The following is a 19,596-nucleotide window of genomic DNA, read 5'->3' as shown; positions in this document are numbered from 1 at the left end:
GGAACCCAAATGGATCTAAAGAAGGCTGAAGGCCCACACCAGCAAAGAGCCCTGACAGTCACCTATAAGGTAATTAAGGAATCATTAAAATAGGCAGCAGCCAACCTTGGTGACAAAGTTCAAGAAGAAGTAGTGGTCAACAGTCAATTTTTTTTTCATAAAGAGAAGATAAGAATCAACCCTTGTAACAAAAGCAGTTTTCAAATACTACAGTGTTACAGTAAAATTTTTTTTTTTTTTTTTTTTGCGGTACGCGGGCCTCTCACTGTTGTGGCCTCTCCCGTTCTGGAGCACAGGCTCCGGATGCACAGGCTCAGCAGCCATGGTTCACAGGCCCAGCTGCTCCGCGGCATGTGGGATCTTCCCGGACTGGGGCATGAACCCATGTCCCCTGCATCGGCAGGCGGACTCCCAACCACTGCGCCACCAGGGAAGCCCTATAGTAAACATTTTAAAAGACCTTCCCAGGTTGGTGGGATATCTAAGAACAGCAAGCAAAAGCTTTATCACAAACCACCCATCACTCAAAACTGTGAAATATCCTCCAGCCAAAGCACATCTAACAAAAGAGAAATGAGTCCCATTACAAAATGAGAGTAGTGTGGAAGTAACAGAATTGCTTTTATCTTGATGAATGATCTAACAAAAAGATATAAAAATGATGAGAAACAATAAAATTAAACCACCAAATACAGTTCTTTTCGTTTGGTACGACAGATTCTTGCATTAGGTGGAAGGCTGGGCTACGTAACTCCTAATTTTGAGAAACAGTAAAAAGAAAGAAACTTGAGAACAACAATCTTTTATTGCTAGCAACAGCGTAAGCTGCTACAACAGCCAAAACAACAATCACAGAAAACCACGGGACTCGAGTGGACACAGAAAAGATGCCCCGCCTTCCCATTCCCACTGCTGCCGTGGCTCTTCAACCCCCCAGCGTCTTTTGGGGAACAGTAAGACTGACCTCCAGATGTTTCTCATCAAGATAACAATGTGGTAGGTCTGTAAATGGACATGGTAATTCCGGCCTGATCACTTGCTTAGAGTCACCAGGGGTAATTATCATGTCTCAGACAGGATGACTGGCCACAGTTTCCTTAAATTCACTGAAGGTAAATGCAGGCTTTGACAGAATCAACAACAGCAGAGTTCTATACTTTAGAAGCACCTGGTGTGGAACTGGGAGGTAGGGGCAGGGGGCAGAGGGGTTATCTCGGGAAGGGGCACTCGGGAGCTGGTACCCATAACGGAGCTGTGCTGATATTAGCATGGATTCCAAGGCTTTTGAGTCATTTTCTCACAAAAAAACAAAGCACTCTGGCAACGTTTGCCAAGTTACGTGCCAGGTGCTCAATACTGCTACTGCCTTTGCAACGAGTCCATTCTAAGCCACCAGGCAGAGCCTCTTAGCTAGAGCTTTCACACAGATGAGACTCCCGGGCAGGCTGCACGCCACCAACACGCATGTGTTAAGATAACAGGGTGACTGCTTTTCGGATGAAAAGTTTCCCCGGAAGCGTCATCCATTAAAGAGAAAGTGCACAAGGTGTCTCAACCACGGTGTCAGCCCGAGATTCTAAAGACAGCCCTCGGTCCCTCGTTGAAGACGTTTCTCTGTCACCAATATGATCTTTTCAAGGGCTAATGGGGCCGCAGAATTGTTCACCGGGAATATTAAGAATGAATTTGGGCAAGACCCGTGTGCCTCCGCTTTGCAGCCTCACTTGGAGGGTCTGACCTCTTCCACCTCGAGCAGTTGCATTCCTCAGCCTCTCAGGTTCACCTCTTCTAGAACCTCCTTATCAGATAAGCTCCCCACTCCTTCCATCTGACATAGCTTGAATCTCCTAATCAGATAAGTTCGCCACTGCTTCCACGTTTTTGTACCCCTCCCTAGCCTTGATGGTCATAGAAGAACACTCAATACCCTTTACTTTGTTTATTTTTGCATAGAAGGAGTTGATAAATAAAGCTTCCCCTCAGGACAGAAACGAGGCAAGCCCAAGTTGGCCGAGACAGAAGAAAACGGGACCTACAGGGCAGGCTCGGCTTGTGAAAGAAATCTCACGCTTCACCTCCTGGCTTCGTGCCAGTCACTCTCCCTTCCCCCAGGGATCTGGCTGTGGCTTTGGTTTACCCTCGTGCCCCTTTTCAAAGATTTATTAGAAATTATTATCCCTGCTACTTTCTTGGGTTCCTAACCATATTCTGCCTCCTACAGGGGACATCTTACAAGAAAATGGTGTATTTAAGCCCCTGCAATGTTACATCGAAGACATAGGTTTCCCAAGACAACATGAGCAGTACTCGAAAGTGTCTTCAACAGCCCTTTAGTCCATTAGCCCCAGACCTCTCACGTCTAAGTTCACACCACTGCTACTGCACGTGCTGACATTACCACAAGGAGGTGTCACCAAAGAAAATTTACCTGTGTTACCCTTCACATTGGTCTAAAGTAAACCATGCTCTTTGGGGATTTGGGGAACCCACTTTCATGCAGCATGAACCTCAATATAAATCTGTGTAGAACTGGGGAGAGGGGAATGGAGAGAAAGACGCGGGAGTTGGACGTAGCAAGTGGTGAGACAGATGGGAGTCCCTTAATGGGACAGGGCCCCTGGTAAGGTGCAGAGTCTCCCCGTCTCACCCTGATCGGGTGGAGCCTGGACTCCACCTGCCGAGATTGTTCTAAGGGAGCCCTATAGTGATGGAGACTAGCTTCCGGGATGGCTGGTCCTTTCCTGGTCTGACTCTTGGTCCCCGTCACTTGGGACAGCCCCTGCCCCCTGCCCACGTGACCTCAGCTGCTAAAAAGAAGAGGGGGCGGGGCTCAGGTCTTCCAGAGTTGATGGCGCTGGTCCACGAAGGCCACACACAGTGAGTCAGCCTTCTAGCCCCTACCTCCCCCCCCGTTCCTCCTCTTACTTTTCCTTTACTTCTGTAACTCTGCTGTCGGCCCTGGAGACGTGCAAAGTCTAAGGAGGGAATTGGGTCGCAACTGGGAAAGAGATGACTCTGTCTGAGCTTTTCTTTCTTCCGCTTCTCAATTCTGCTACCAGATATGATAATACTTCTCACAAAATCCTTACGTGATACCAAAATGAGGAGGTCCAGCACTGCACAACTTTTTTAGTACTTCGTTTAAAAATTATATGGAAATTTATATATCTATATGTTGCATACAAATAATTAAAACCAGAAATTCGGGGAGACTTTCAGCAAATGCACTTGCTCTCTCCTCCTTCCTCCTTTATATATATATACACATAGACACATATGTATATGTATGTGTGTGTGTGTAGGTGTGTGTATATGTGTGTGTATATGTGTCTGTGTACGTATATATGTGTGTGTATATATATATGTGTGCGTGTGTTTATATGTAAATATAGCCTTATGTAAATATACATTTTTAAAGCTCCCAGGTGTCCCCTCACCTCTGATGGCTTCGTGGTGCACCTTCCTCTCCCCGAGCACTCCAGGTCGTTTGCGTGGCTCTCTCCTGGTGCACAGGTGCTGGCCTTCACCACCAGAGTCAAGCGCAAAGCCACGATAGATTTAGTAATAGAATCATTCACAAAACCTAAAAGAAAATGGGACAATAGTAAATGTAAAGCCAACCAACATTCTTCTGACAAGACTATGACTACAGTTTACACAACATTCAAGTATGGCAAACAAAACAAAATGCAGTAAGTTAGGCCTTTAAGGTAGGCTACTCTTCCCAAGCATCATGAGGGATGCCGGTCGCCAAGGAAAAGGAGCAACAGGCACTCCGTCATCACCTTAGCTGCTTTGCTTTGCTCCTGTTCCTGCCCTCTGTGGGCCACCTGTCTCTGAATTCCATACCTGCATTAGCACCTTAGAATTCTCTCTGCTTTTGAACTCGTCTTTTCCCTGGCGAGCCACATGCTTGCATCTCCCTACTCTCTGTCTTCCTGGCTGCTCTGATTAGTCGCAAGCACTAAATCTCCCCTACCCACCCTGCTCTACGGGTCTGCCCGAGCAGCTCCGTGCCCTCAAGAGTGGGCATGCAACATGGGTCACATTCTATGTTGGGTTTTTTCATAAATATCTACTTGGTCACCAATCTGACTGTGCTGTATCAATTTCAGTTATGTGGTTTTAACCATCTAATAAAACAGGACCAATCATAGTTGAATACTGATCACAAAAGCATTAATGTGTCCTATTTATCCCTGAATGATCTTTATGTCAAGTGCAGCTATTTGTACATAGTTGGTAGCAATAAATATGGAATAAATAATAGTCTCCAACTGGCATGAGGAAATAATACTGTAAGTATTGTGCACCAGTGATATAATTATTTCATTAAGAGAGTGTACCTTTTTCTAATCAGAATATTCATTTATTTAGGAATGATTTTTAACTTCAAAATGAACAACTTATAATTAACACCTGCATCACCCAGGAGAAAGACTCCTGCATTACCCAGAAAAGGTGCTTAAGACAAGGGGGTGGAAATGATTCTAGACAGCCATGCCTCTCTAAGCCCCAATTTTCTTTTTTTCTGGGACTCTTTTCACATCAAAAAAGAATGCTTTTTATGATGACAGCTGGACACAGGCAGGAAGTGAGGCTGTCTGGGCAATGGGGCAACATGATCACCCTGTTCCTTGGACCCTAAGGAATATGCAGGGACAAATCTGCAAAGGGCAAAGCACTACATTAGTGCAAGGGATGTTTTTAGCAGGCAGAAGATGGGTTCAAAACAGCAGCAGAGGATTTAATCCTGTTCACAAGCATCAAGGTTATGTTGGGAAATTTGTGCAAGTCCGAGTGGAGTGGAGACACACCTCAACTTCAAGTTTGGAATTAGGAGCCAAGTATCTCTTAGTGTCTCAGTAAAGACAAGCACTGCTGGTCTGACACGGAGTAGTATTTTACATCCACAGAGAACTAGTTGCTTTCTTCCTAAGATTTCCTATTGAAAACTTTATGGTAAATTGGCTTTGGGACAGAATGAAAAGGACGGTTTAGGCAAACACATCTCCTTTGTAGAGCTTTCTACTTCTTGGTCACGGTCCCGCATCACACAGACACCTCAAACCTCCTCCCGGCACCTGCAAATGCCCTGCTCATTCCAACTCTGTAAACGTTCCCATGGTGCCTCTTTGCCTGGAATACACTGTGATCCTTCTCCAGTGATCATAGCTCAGTTCTCATCCTAGTCACAAGTCTTTCCCCAATACCCCAGCCCCCTCCCAGCTCGACCATGTCCACCTGCACTCAAGTACATACTGTTCCTACAGGTCCCTGATTATTTTATGTCTTGGATGGTTACGTGTCGAAACACCTTTACTGAAACTTCCTTGAGGGCAAGGGACAAGTCTCAGAGAAGTGGCAAGTAGGAAGTCAGGATACAGGTGCACATAGGACCAGAGCAGTAAAGGCAAGTCCCAAAGAGGAGTTTCCAGAATGTGTTATCATCCAACAAGTCCACTTGGAAGAAGAGCCATCATTAGAATACATAAACTCCAGTTTACTAAAAAAACTGCTTATCAACTTTGATAGAGAAATGGAGCCTGGTACAATGTAGACGTGCTACCGGAATTCTTATTTTAAAAGACATTTTTACACATAAAGTAGTGGAGGTAAAAATCAGGTAGTAATTATAAAGGTAGTTTTCATCTCTTTGCTCTGTTCTCTAGCTTCACATTAAATTATTTGAAAAATCTATACCATCTGTCTCCTTACTAAGCATTTAGATCGCAGAATGCTCTATAATTCTCTAGAAGAGGCCTCTCTCCAAAGGTTATTTTAAAAATTCTTTTCAACTGTTAAATTTACTGAGCCAGTAGAAATTCAACTGAGGTGGCCCTGAACCAAGATGGCGGAGTATAAGGACGTGCTCTCACTCCCTCTTGTGAGAACACCAGAATCACAACTAACTGCTGGACAATCATCAACAGGAAGACACTGGAACTCACCAAAAAAGGTATCCCACATCCAAAGACAAAGGAGAAGCCACAATGAGACAGTAGGAGGGGCGCAATCACAGTAAAATCAAATCCAATAACTGCTGGGTGGGTGACTCACAGACTGGAGAACACTTAAACCACAGAAGTCCACCCACTGGAGTGAAGGTTCTGAGCCCCACGTCAGGTTCCCAACCTGGGGGTCCGACTACGGGAGGAGGAATTCCTAGAGAATCGCACTTCGAAGACTAGTGGGATTTGACTGAAGGACTTTGACAGGACTGGGGGAAACAGAGACTCTACTCTTGGAGGGCACACACAAAGTACTGTGCACATTGGGACCCATGGGAAGGAGCAGTGACCCCTGGGGAGACTGAACCAGACCTACCTGCTAGTGTTGGAGGGTCTCCTCCAGAGGCGGGGGGTGGCTGTGGCTCACCGTGGGGACAAGGACACTAGCAGCAGAAGTTCTTCGAAGTACTCCTTGGTGTGAGCCCTCCAAGAGGCTGCCATTAGCCCCACCAAAGAGCCCAGGTAGGCTCCAGTGTTGGGTTGCCTCAGGTCAAACAACCAACAGGGAGGGAACCCTGCCCCACCCATCAGTAGTCAAGTGGATTAAAGTGTTACTGAGCTCTACCCACCAGAGCAACAGTCAGCTCTACCCACCACCAGTCCCTCCCATCAGGAAACTTGCGCAAGCCTCTTAGATAGCCTCATCCACCAGAGGGCAGACAGCAGAAGCAAGAAGAACTACAATCCTGCAGTCTGTGGAACAAAAACCACATTCACAGAAACACAGACAAGATGAAAAGGCAGAGGGCTATGCACCAGATGAAGGAACAAGATAAAACCCCAGAAAAACAACTAAATGAAGTGGAGATAGGCAACCTCCCAGAAAAAGAATTCAGAATAATGATAGTGAAGATGATCCAGGACCTCAGGAAAAGAATGGAGGCAAAGACTGAGAAAATGCAAGACATGTTTAACAAACACCTAGAAGAATTAAAGAACAAACAGAGATGAACGATACAATAACTGAAATGAAAACTACACTAGAAGGAATCAATAGCAGAATAACTGAGGCAGAAGAACAGATAAGCGACCTGGAAGACAGAAGACAGAATGGTGGAATTCACTGCTATGGAACAGAATAAAGAATGAAAAGAAATGAAGACAGCCTAAGAGACCTCTGGGACAACATTAAACGCAACAACATTTGCATTATAAGGGTCCCAGAAGGAGAATAGAGAGAGAAAGGACCCGAGAAAATATATGAAGAGATTATAGTCGAAAACCTCCCTAACATGGGAAAGGAAATAGCCACCCAAGTCCAGGAAGCGCAGCGAGTCCCATACAGGATAAACCCAAGCAGAAACAAGCCGAGACACATAGTAATCAAATTGGCAAAAATTAAAGACAAAGAAAAATTATTGAAAGCAGCAAGGGAAAAATGACAAATAACATACAAGGGAACTCCCGTAAGGTTAACAGCTGATTTCTCAGCAGAAACTCTACAAGCCAGAAGGGAGTAGCATGATATACTCAAAGTGATGAAAGGGAAGAACCTACAACCAAGATTACTGTACCCGGCAGGGATCTCATTCAGATTAAACGGAGAAATCAAAAGCTTTACAGACAAGCAAAAGCTAAGAGAATTCAGCACCACCAAACCAGCTCTACAACAAGTGCTAAAGGAACTTCTCTAAGTGGGAAACACAAGAGAAGAAAAGGACCTACAAAAATAAACCCAAAACAATTAAGAAAATGGTAACAGCAACATACATATTGATAATTACCTTAAATGTAAATGGATTAAATGCTTCAACCAAAAGACAAAGACTGACTGAATGGATACAAAAATAAGACCCATATATATGCTGTCGACAAGAGACCCACTTCAGACCTAGGGACACATACAGACTGAAAGTGAGGGGATGGAAAAAGATATTCCATGCAAATGGAAATCAAAAGAAAACTGGAATAGCAATACTCGCATCAAATAAAATAGACTTTCAAATAAAGAATGTTACAAGAGACAAGGAAGGACATTACGTAATGATCAAGGGATCAATCCAAGACGAAGATATAACAATTATAAATATATATGCACCCAACATAGGAGCACCTCAATACATAAGGGAACTGCTAACAGCTATAAAAGCGGAAATTGACAGTAACACAATAACAGTGGGGGACTTTAACACCTCACTTACACCAATGGACAAATGAAAACAAATAAGGAAACAGAAGCTTTAAATGACACAATAGACCAGATAGATTTAATTGATATTTATAGCACATTCCATCCAAAAACAGCAGATTACACTTTCTTCTCAAGTGCGCATGGAACATTCTCCAGGATACATCACATCCTGGGTCACAAATCAAGCCTCGGTAAATTTAAGAAAATTGAAATCATATCAAGCATCTTTTATGACTACAACACTATGAGATTAGAAATCAATTACAGGGAAAAAATGTAAAAAACACAAACACATGGAGGCTAAACAATATGTTACTAAATAACCAAGAAATCACTGAAAAAATCAAAAAATACCTAGAGACAAATGACAACAAAAACATGATGATCCAAAACCTATGGGATGTAGCAAAAGCAGTTCTAAGAGGGAAGTTTATAGCTATACAAGCCTACCTCAAGAAACAAGAAAAATCTCAAATAAACAATCTAACCCTACACCTAAAGGAACTAGAGAAAGAAGAACAAACAAAACCCAAAGTTAGCAGAAGGAAAGATATCATAAAGTTCAGAGCAAAAATAAATGAAATAGAAACAAAGAAAACAATTGCAAAGATCAATAAAAATAAAGCTGGTGTTTTGGGAAGATAAAATTGATAAACCATTAGCCAGACTCATCAAGAAAAAGAGGGAGAGGACTCAAATCAATAAAATTAGAAACGAAAAAGGAGAAGTTACAACAGACACCGCAGAAATACAAAGCATCCTAAGAGACTACTACAATCAGCTCTATGCCAATAAAATGGATAACCTGGAAGAAATGGACAAATTCTTAGAAAGGTATAACCTTCCAAGACTGAACCAGGAAGAAATAGAAAATATGAACAGACCAATCACGAGTAATGAAATTGAAACTGTGATTAAAAATCTTCCAACAAACAAAAATCCAGGACCAGATGGTTTCACAGGTGAATTTTATCAAACATTTAAAGAAATGCTAACACCCATCCTTCTCAAACTCTTCCAAAAACTTGTGGAGGAAGGAACACTCCCAAACTCATTCTATGAGGCTACCATCACCCTGATACCTAAACCAGATAAAGATACTACAAAAAAAGAAAATTACACACCAATATCACTCAAGAATATAGATGCAAAAATCCTCAACAAAATACTAGCAAACAGAATCCAACAACACATTAAAAGGATCATACACCATGATCAAGTGGGATTTATCCCAGGGATGCAAGGATTCTTCAATATACGCAAATCAATCAATGTGATACACCATATTAACAAACCAAAGAATAAAAAATATATGATCATCTCAATAGATGCAGAAAAAACTTTTGACAAAATTCAACACCCACTTATGATAAAAAGTCTCCAGAAAGTGGGCATAGAGGGAACCTACCACAACATAATAAAGGTCATATATGCAAACCCACAGCAAACATCATTCTCAATGGTGAAAACTGAAAGCATTTCCTCTAAGATCAGGAACAAGACAAGGATGTCCACTCTCACCACTGTTATTTAACATCGTTTTGGAAGTCCTAGCCACGGCAGTCAGAGAAGAAAAAGAAATAAAAGGAATACAAATTGGAAAAAAAGAAGTAAAACTGTCTGCAGATGACATGATACTCTACATAGAGAATCCTAAAGAGGCCACCAGAAAACTACAAGAGCTAATCAATGAATTTGGTAAAGTTGCAGGATACAAAATTAATGCATAGAAATCTCTTGCATTCCTATACACTAATGATGAAAAATCTGAAAGAGAAATTAAGGAAACACTCCCATTTACCACTGCAACAAAAAGAATAAAATACCTAGGAATAAACCTACCTAAGGAGGTAAAAGACCTGTATGCAGAAAACTATAAGACACTGATGAAACAAATCAAAGATGATACCAACAGATGGAGAGATATACCATGTTCTTGGATTGGAAGAATCAATATTGTGAAAATGACTATACTACCCAAAGCAATCTACAGATTCAATGAAATCCCTACCAAATTACCAATGGCATTTTTTACAGAACTAAAACAAAAAATCTTAAAATTTGAATGGAGACACAAAAGAGCCTGAATAGCCAAAGCAGTATTGAGAGAAGAAAATGGAGCTGGAGGAATCAGACTCCCTGACTTCAGACTATACTACAAAGCTACAGTAATCAAGACAATATGGTACTGGCACAAAAACAGAAATATAGATCAATGGAACAGGATAGAAAGCCCAGAAATAAACCCACGCACCTATGGTCAACTAATATATGCCAAAGGAGGCAAGGATATACAATGGAGAAAAGACAGTCTTTTCAGTAAGTGGTGCTGGGAAAACTGGACAGCTACATGTAAAAGAATGAAATCAGAACACTCCCTAACACCATACACAGAAATAAACGCAATGGATTAGAGACCTAAATGTAAGACCAGGCACTATAAAACTCTTAGATGAAAACATAGGAAGAACACTCTTTAACATAAATCACAGCAAGATCTTTTTTGATCCACTTCCTAGAGTAATGGAAATAAAAACAAAAATAAACAAATGGGATCTAATGAAACTTCAAAGCTTTTGCACAGCAAAGGAAACCATAAACAAGATGAAAAGACAACTCTCAGAATAGGAGAAAATATTTGCAAAGGAATCAACGGACAAAGGATTAATCCCCAAAATATATAAACAGCTCATGCAGCTCAATATTAAAAAAACAAATAACCCAATCCAAAACTGGGCATATGACCTAAATAGACATTTCTCCAAAGAAGACATACAGATGGCCAAGAAGCACATGAAGAGCTGCTCAACATCACTAATTATTAGAGAAATGCAAATCAAAACTACAATGAGGTATCACCTCACACCAGTCAGAATGGGCATCATCAGAAAATCTACAAACAACAAATGCTGGAGAGGGTGTGGAGAAAAGGGAACCCTCTTGCACTGTTGGTGGGAATGTAAATTGATACATTTACTATGGAGAACAGTATGGAGGGTCCTTAAAAAACTAAAAATAGAATTACCATGTGATCCAGCAATCCCACTACTGGGCATATACCCAGAGAAAACCATAATTCAAAAAGACACATGCACCCCAGTGTTCATTGCAGCACTATTTACAATAGCCAAGTCATGGAAGCAACCTAAATGCCCATCGACAGACGAATGGATAAAGAATAAGTGGTACATATATACAATGGAATATTACTCAGCCATAAAAAGGAACGAATCTAGGTCATTTGTAGAGACGTGGATGGACCTAGGGACTGTCATACACAGTGAAGTAAATCAGAAAGAGAAAAACAAATACCGTATATTAACGCATATATGTGGAACCTAGTAAAATGGTACAGATGAACTGGTTTGCAGGGCAGAAATAGAGACACAGATGTAGAGAACAAACATATGGACACTAAGTGGGGAAAGCGGCGGAGGGTGGGGGTGGTGGTGTGATGAACTGGGCGATTGGGATTGACATGTATACACTGATGTGTATAAAATTGATGACCAATAAGAAGCTGCTGTATAAAAAAATAAATAAAATAAAATTTAAAAATAAAAAAAATGCTGCTTAAAACTATAAATTAAAATCTTCTCCTGATTCAGTCAAAAAAAGAAATTCAATTGAATGAGCAGTTTAAAATATGCACAATATAGTTTTCTAAATAGTTCGCTTCCATTTCCTGAAAGAACATTTCCTGCGCTCACTTCTCCAAACCCAGCACTGTATTAGATCCTAAGGTTAGAGAGAGAAGTCGCCTTTGGTTTGTGTCACTCCACACTTTGGTCAAGAGCCGTGGTCCTTAACTAGTTTAGAAACCAGAAGCTTTATATTTTTGCAGGCGCTTTTTCCAAGTACATATTTCCAGGTTCCAACATAAGTGACTCAGTGTCAATGGTCTTGGCTGGGCCCCTGTAAGCATGTTATTTATTTTTTTAAATTTTTGTAAATAAGGTTTTATTAGAATATAGTCTATTCATTTATGTACATATTGTCTGGACTTCTTTTGCACTGTGACTGAGTTGAGTAGTTGTAACAGAGACTGGATGGTCCACAAAGTCTAAAATATTTACTACCTGGAGCCACACTGAAAAGATCTGTGACCACCATGGTAGGCACTGGGCATACATGGATAAAAGATGGATGTCATATACGTCCTCGTGGAATTTACAGTCCAGCAGGGAAAACCAGAAGATAAAGTGAGCGATATAGTTATCTGGGTCAGGAGCATCTGACCTAGCCTAAGGGGAGCAAGAAAGGCTTTCTAGGGAAAGTGTGGTGAAGCTGAGTTTCAAAGGATATGTGGAAACTCATCAGGCGAAGGAAAAGGGAGAAGAGTGTCACGATCAAAGGAAATAACTTTACATATGTATGTATGTATGTGTGTGTGTGTGTCTGTGCGCATGTATGTATGTAACATAATTTCTCTCAGTGCTTGGTGTTGTCCTCAGTACATTCTGGTTTTCAATGTAGTTGACTATCCAATAATTATTGCTTAAAAGCCCTGGACTCTGAATCTTTAGGATAGAAACCTTCAGCTCACTCCCTTCCAGGGGTCCCCCATTGCACAGTGAGCCCTAGTTCTAGAAGTGATTCGAGATGCCTCAGGGCAGCAGTGGGAACACTTCGTTTGAGCACGTGAAACACTCCATATTATGAGAGTAAACAGGTGACTTCCCTGGTGGTCCAGTGGTAAGGAAACTTCCTTCTAATGTAGGGGACACGGGTTCGATCCCTGGTCGGGGAACTAAGATCCCACATACCACAGGGCAACTAAGCCTGTGGGCCACAACTAGAGAGAGAAAAAAACTCACACACCACAACTAGAGACAAGCCCGCGCACGATAAGGAAAGATCCCACGTGCCTCAACAAAGACCCCGAGTGCCGCAACTAAGATCTGATGCAGCCAAAAAAAAAAAAAAAAAAGACACTCAACAAATTTCTTCCTGAAAGCCCAATATACACTCTGGGAGTTTAGGCATATTATTTTTATTTATTTTTATTTATTTATTTTTCTTTTGCAGTACGCGGGCCTCTCACTATTGTGGCCTCTCCCGTTGCGGAGCACAGGATCCAGACGCGCAGGCTCAGTGGCCACGGCTCACGGGCCCAGCCACTCCGCAGTATGTGGGATCTTCCCAGACCGGGGCACAGAACATGTGTCCCCTACATCGGCAGGCAGACTCTCAACCACTGCGCCACCAGGGAAGCCCTAGGCATATTATTATAAAAGACTCCTTAAGTAATTCGGACGTGTGCTTCCACTTAAGAACCGCTGGTCTGATAGAAAAACACATCTAAGCACAGAAGTAATGTTCCTGTTAAGGTAATGATCACCTTGAACTAGAGGCACGTGAGCCTCTGAAGGCACACTGTGCCCATCTGTTTTTGAAAGTCTAGGCAACTCTGTGATATTTCGGTGATATTCATATTCCCTCACTCATCAGAAGTCTCTGAAGTTCTTGGAGACAACTTTGATAAAAGTTTCTACATTAGCTTTATTTGCTTAACAAGACTGAGTATTTGGGTCCTAAAATCCCTTAGTAAACTCTTAAAGAAATCAATCTTTAGAGCAGTGTATCACACATTACTACATAATTTCTGATGATGTCACCTAATCCCCCCAAAGGAGTCAACAGCATAATAAGCATGTTATCTTCAGCAGTACTCTATGCACGTGAGGAGAACGGTGCATGGCGGCTCCTTCCAGGTAGGTGTAATTTCAGTGAGCTGTTTGCACCTCCCTTTGATCATGTCTAAGGGAAAAACGCTTGGCGTTCCTCCTAATGAAAAGTAATCCTGTCCATTTTAACTCTCCTCAAGCTGCAGCTGGGTTAGAGCAAAGTAGCCCTCAGGAAAGCCCTCGTGCCAAGCGCAGGAACTGTGCTCTTCACAAAGCAGCAGCAGGAGGAACCTGAAATAAAATAGAATTCATTTTTTTTTAAAAAAAGAAGTTCTTTGGGGCTTTATGGGTGATCATTTGAGGGTTGTTGAAAAGCCAGTGTGAGTTCTTTGACTCAGCGCTCAAAACGGTGCCACTTCTAACACGCTTATAAGAAATGCCAAGGAAATGATCATAGTTTTTTTTCTCTTCCTTAATGGTATGAAATCAATATATGTAACGTAATTCCTGAGACAGGCCTCAATAAAAAGCCTTGTCCTCATTCAGAATTCCAAGAACCATAGGGCAACTGACTCACGAAAGACAAAAACCGGTAAAGTCAGAGTGAGGGTGACACCCCAGTTCTGTCCACAGAGCTGTTAGAGAATGAGCTTTTGTCAACACCTGCACTTTCTGTGGCCTTTTCCAAAACGAAAGAACTGATGCCACATAGGAGGCTATGAAGTTGCTCCAGCAAAAGCATGGTTTAAATTATAAGCAAGAAAGGGGAACAGATAGAGGAGAAATATAAAAGGGCAAGGGAAATACAAAGAAGGAAGGAGGGAGGGATGGAGGAAGGAAGATTGAAAAAGAAAACCAAAGCATGAGATAGAAACTGCATGAGACAGAAGAAAAGGAGACACTAATACAGAAAGACAAGGAAAGCAGAAATGGAGAAAAGAAAATGAAGGCTGTCCAGCAAAAGTTTCAGGGGTTCTCCCACCGTTTTTTATGGAAGGACATCTCATCATCTTCTCATGTTCGTGCCTTAGATTCTTCATTCCAACCACAACACGTGTAAAATGAGAGTTCTCTGAAACAGTTCATGGATAAACATTTGTTTGAATAACTGTGTTCAGTCCAACTCTATGATTCTGATTATGAGGCCAAAATACTGAGTCCCTCCAAGTGGAGAGATCGTGCATTCTGGGTGCATCACCCAGCTGTGGGGGGATGGGGCAGGATGGAGGGCCACCCAGGACAGAAGGAGAGCTGAGCTCACTCAGCAGGCGATGACTGCGCTCCAGGTAGCAGGCAGCGTTCAGGTTGCGTCCTGAAGGCTGCAAAAGAACCAGTGAAGAGAGCTGAGGATATCAGCGTGTCAGATGGCTGAGGTCAGTGTGTCAGATGGATGAGAAGGTCAGTGTGTCAAGGGCCAGCGCCCAGATGAGGACAGAGAGGCAGGACGGGCCAGATTAGAGGGGGTCTCGTGACCCTTAGGGCAACGGGAATCCACCAAAGAGTGTGGAAAACACAGGATTTATGTTTTTTCAAAGATCACGTTTTGGAGGAAGAGCCAAGAAGACTTTCGTAAGGATTGGATGAGGGAAAAGAAGGAATCATACGTAGTGTGGCAACGGCGTGTGCAGTGGTGCTGGAAAGTGACCAGGATGTCCGCCGTGGGCAGGTTAAGTCAGAGATTCAGATGAGACGCGCCCCTCCACACACACGCAAATGGAGCGGCCAAGCTGGTGGTTCAACATAGGACACGGGTAGTTTGGAACATCAGGGCTGAAGATTTAAATCTGGGCCTCATCTGAATCTGGGGGGTTCTACACCATTGGGACAAAAGTGCACTCTCAGAGAAGAGAGAGAAAGACCAGAGCCCAGAACCAAGCTTTACAGACCAATATTCACAGAATAAACTTAGTGCTGTATCGATAAATAGAGATTAGACCAGACCAGAATCATATTAGAAAATTTAACTAAAAACAAATATGACTTTTCCTTAGTCGGCTTGATTAAGAAAAGATTTCTGGGCTTCCCTGGTGGCTCAGTGGTTGAGAATCTGCCTGCTAATGCAGGGGACATGGGTTCGAGCCCCGGTCTGGGAAGATCCCACATGCCGCGTGCGCCACAACTACTGAGCCTGCGCGTCTGGAGCCTGTGCTCCACAACAAGAGAGGCCGCGATAGTGAGAGGCCCGCGCATCGCGATGAAGAGTGGCCCCTGCTTGCCACAACTAGAGAAAGCCCGCGCACAGAAACGAAGATGCAACACAGCAAAAATAAATAAGTAAATTAATAAACTCCTACCCCCAACATCTTCTTTAAAAAAAAAGAAAAGAAAAGATTTCTGCACCATGAAGGAGAAGAACCACAAGGAGGAGACTGCGGTCCATGACAGAGAAAAATGTCTCAAGGTCACCATTCAGCTCAAGGGTTCTAGAGGCTGGGAAAGGAAGGGAAAGGGGAGGGAGGGAGGGAGGGAGGCGGAAAAGATAACACTGCGCTTGAAAGTCCACTTCTACTCACTGCACAACTGAGTGATTTCCCTAACGAGTTTTAAAACAATAACGAAGGAAAACTCTCTCCAAAGATTATCCTGGGATCTCTTAACACCCTCAGGTAACTAGTTACGATGACAAATAAAGGCTGGGTTTCCTTTTCTGCACGTCCCCATCTGCACGTCCCCACTGCCCCTAACTCTTGCACGGACACACACAAACACTCTGTCCCACCCTCGGGCCCACACTGCTCATTAACACGGTAATAAAATGTTCTGCCATCATTACAGTCCTTTTAGAACAGCGACTTCGCCAAACTCACTCCCTTGGTGCCAGTGAGAAGTAGGGAACAACCGAAAGGGGACCCTGTCATTACCTTTGGGATGGACTGGTCCAGTATCCATTAGAGAGCGTGAGAGGGCTGGCTCCTGGCCATTAACTGCTCATCTTACCACTTGGCTTCTTCAATATTAAGACCAAAGAGTCTTAAATGGACTTAGTAGTTGAGGTCTCACTGGGATTAAGAACAAGCGAGATTTGCATTTCTTACTTCAGTGGTTTGGCTAAAGACCGTTTTCTTTCCTGTTAAAGGGAATGCATACATCCAAAATAAAATCTCTGACCGTTGGAAACAGCCTGCTGAGTTTTCCTTTTAAGACTTGGCGAGTCATTTGGCACAAAACTATAACCTATAAAAACTGTTCACTGTCCAGGAAGTTCCATGGCTGGCACCAGCTAGGCATGAAAGCTTTAAAATATCACAGATCCAGCTCCAGCTGGAGACCCAGGGCTTTTGCATTAACTTGGGCATTGGGAAGGCAAACACCTCCAATTCCCACAATTCGATTCGCAGAAGCAGGGATAAGATGGCGTCTCTGCGCCAACGCTTTAGGAAGGTGGGATGGAGGTTAGTGCAAAGCTTAACAAGCCAGTCAGGATCCCCATGGATTTGTGACTTGATACCTGGGGGCTGGGAAGCAAAACCTGAGAAATAAATCATCTTTTGACAGTATCTGGCCAAAGGCAAAAAGAGAGCTTGATGCAGGGTACAAACTTGAACCTAGACCAAATCCAGGGCAGCATGATGCTAAAACAAGCCTTATGAATACACCTCCTGCTACAGGAACACAGCTGTCCTTCCACTGCACGTATGCAGATTGCAGTTAGACCACAAGTTAAGGGGGGAAAGTGAAGGAACACTAAAGAGCTGTCACTACACCCAGGTACAATTACATTGACGCTTCATTCGCCGGAGAACCTGCCTGGCCACACCCACCATCTTAGACCTCACCCAAGCTCTTGCTACCTTTTCTCAACAAAGCTCTCTTTGGACTTCCCTGTGAAAGTCTGCATTCTCTTGTTGTTCATTTGCTTGTTTGCTTGCTTTGAAGCTTTGTTGCTTGCAGCAGTAAACTGCTTTTTGGAAAATTCACCTGTCCAGAAACTCTCATTTTCTGTGGGTTCCTAAGTAAGGTATGGCCAGAAATGCTTTCAGAATTCGAGACACAATGGCACATAACAGCAACGATCCAACTGTAATACTTTTACCATTGCCACACATTGAAATCATCAGGTAGACTGCCCCTAGCCAGATGCCTAGGAGAAGTATATATTAAGTGATATCATTTGCTCTAAAGGGAAAAAGAAATTGTAAAGATAATGGGAACATGCTATAGAAAAAAATACATACAATCAGCTTGCTATTCCCTGAAGAGAGATTGGTTTATGCTCCACAATCTGTCAGACAGAGCAGCCCTCAACAACTACTTCCCAACTTTGCCAATATCTCAGCAGCCCCCTCTCTCTGTTCATCCTGCAGAGAAAACTGAAAATTCAATATGAAACACAGGCTGAAAAAATGAACACAAAGGTTTAGGTTAAGAGTTCTTAGGTTGACATTCTATGCTTTTCCAAAACAAGTATCTATTCCCACAGTAAAGGGTTACTAGCCCGGAGTGCTATATTTTTGTTTAATTTTTTCAAGATAGTCACCCTACCACACTCCTTTTTCCACTAAAATTAAACTAAATTATTTGTCCTGAGTAAGACCTGAGTATTTGAACCGTGGGAGGTTGCCCACTGTTATCCATTCTCCCCATATTCCTTTGATAACAGAATTGGGAGTTTTTGCTGGGAACAACTGGGTCACGCAGCCTCTCCTCAGTGACTTGGGGAGAGGATGCGCGGCACTTCTGTGTTATACGTTTAAGAAGACAAAGCAAGTGCTCTTTTTAGCCTTTCCCCCTTCCCAGTGGCTGATATGCCACTGGGGCAGCCAGGGCAGCCGGTTTGAATCCAGAGATGGGATCTGTGTGCTGCCCTCCATCCTGGACCAGCTACCTCTAGATTGAAACACTGAAACGGAGCAAGACCCTATGGTCCTTCCCCACCATGTCCCGCACCTGCATTTTGTCTGTAGAAAAACTTTAGCCAAAAAACAAGTTTATTCAGAGAAGTGAGAAAATGCATAAGCAAAGGAAAACCGTCAAACAAGACCAAATAACAATAGTTTAGTCATTAAACAAAGTCAAGGACCTTAAGTTCCTCTTCAAGGGCTATAGATAATATTCTGAGCCGTACCCTCTGAGCTGTCTTATAGATACTGAAAGCCCCACCAGGTGGAAGAAGTTAACTATGTGATGATCAGGATATAGCCACGACATAAGTTGCCACAATTCCAAGAACTGGCTTCAAAGAAATGGGAACAAACCAACTCCAGAACTGAAGATGAACTGTCCTTAAAACAATCAAGATGACGCCGATCAGACCACCGCATGACCAATTTCAAGATGACGGTCAGAGCTGGCTGTGCGGTTTCTACATGTAGCCCCCTCCCTCCCTCTGCCTATACACCCCTGAAACTCCCCTTTAAAAGCTCTTGCCCCTGACTGTCAGTGGGGAGTCCACCACCACTACCCACCACCCCTGCTGTGGCCGGCCACCAAAATAATGTAAACTTTCCTTTCCACCAACCTTGCCTTTCTATTGGCTTTAGAGCGGCAAGCAACCTGACCCCACTTTCTGTAACAACATGACCGAGAAATTAACATGTAACTCGTTTAAGCCACTGTATTCGCGCGGTCTCTCCATTACAACAGCTTAGACTGCACCTTGACCAACACAGGCCTGCAAAGGAACCACATCAAACTCCTTCCCCTGTGCTGCATCCCCCCACCCCTACCACTTGACTCAGCAGGAATCACCAGTTAGCTACGACTTAGTGTTCCAAACTGACAACATACTAACTCCATCACTTCCCCCCTCCCTCCTCTTCCTTAATATTTACGAGGCAGGGTTGGCCGTCAAAGTGGCTCAGCTTATATCAGACACAGGAAGAGTAGG

The 19,596-nt window shown here is 43.0% G+C and overlaps 1 protein-coding gene across 2 annotated transcripts in view; it reads right to left on the bottom strand.

Annotated features, from left to right (window-relative positions):
• The window catches only part of DNER (delta/notch like EGF repeat containing), a 326,508-nt gene that overhangs the window by 152,125 nt on the left and 154,787 nt on the right, over nucleotides 1–19,596 (bottom strand). For both annotated transcript variants that reach the window (XM_030882206.2, XM_060301752.1), the window contains exon 5: nucleotides 3,438–3,583. In XM_030882206.2, coding sequence (XP_030738066.1) covers nucleotides 3,438–3,583 — 146 coding nt within the window. The remainder of the gene's footprint in view (nucleotides 1–3,437; nucleotides 3,584–19,596) is intronic.

The sequence above is a fragment of the Globicephala melas genome, chromosome 7 (assembly GCF_963455315.2).
Source record: "Globicephala melas chromosome 7, mGloMel1.2, whole genome shotgun sequence".
NCBI classification, from domain to species: Eukaryota; Metazoa; Chordata; class Mammalia; order Artiodactyla; family Delphinidae; genus Globicephala; species Globicephala melas.
The sequence above is the reverse complement of the archived record's forward strand: the minus strand, read 5'-3'. Positions and strand labels throughout refer to the sequence as shown.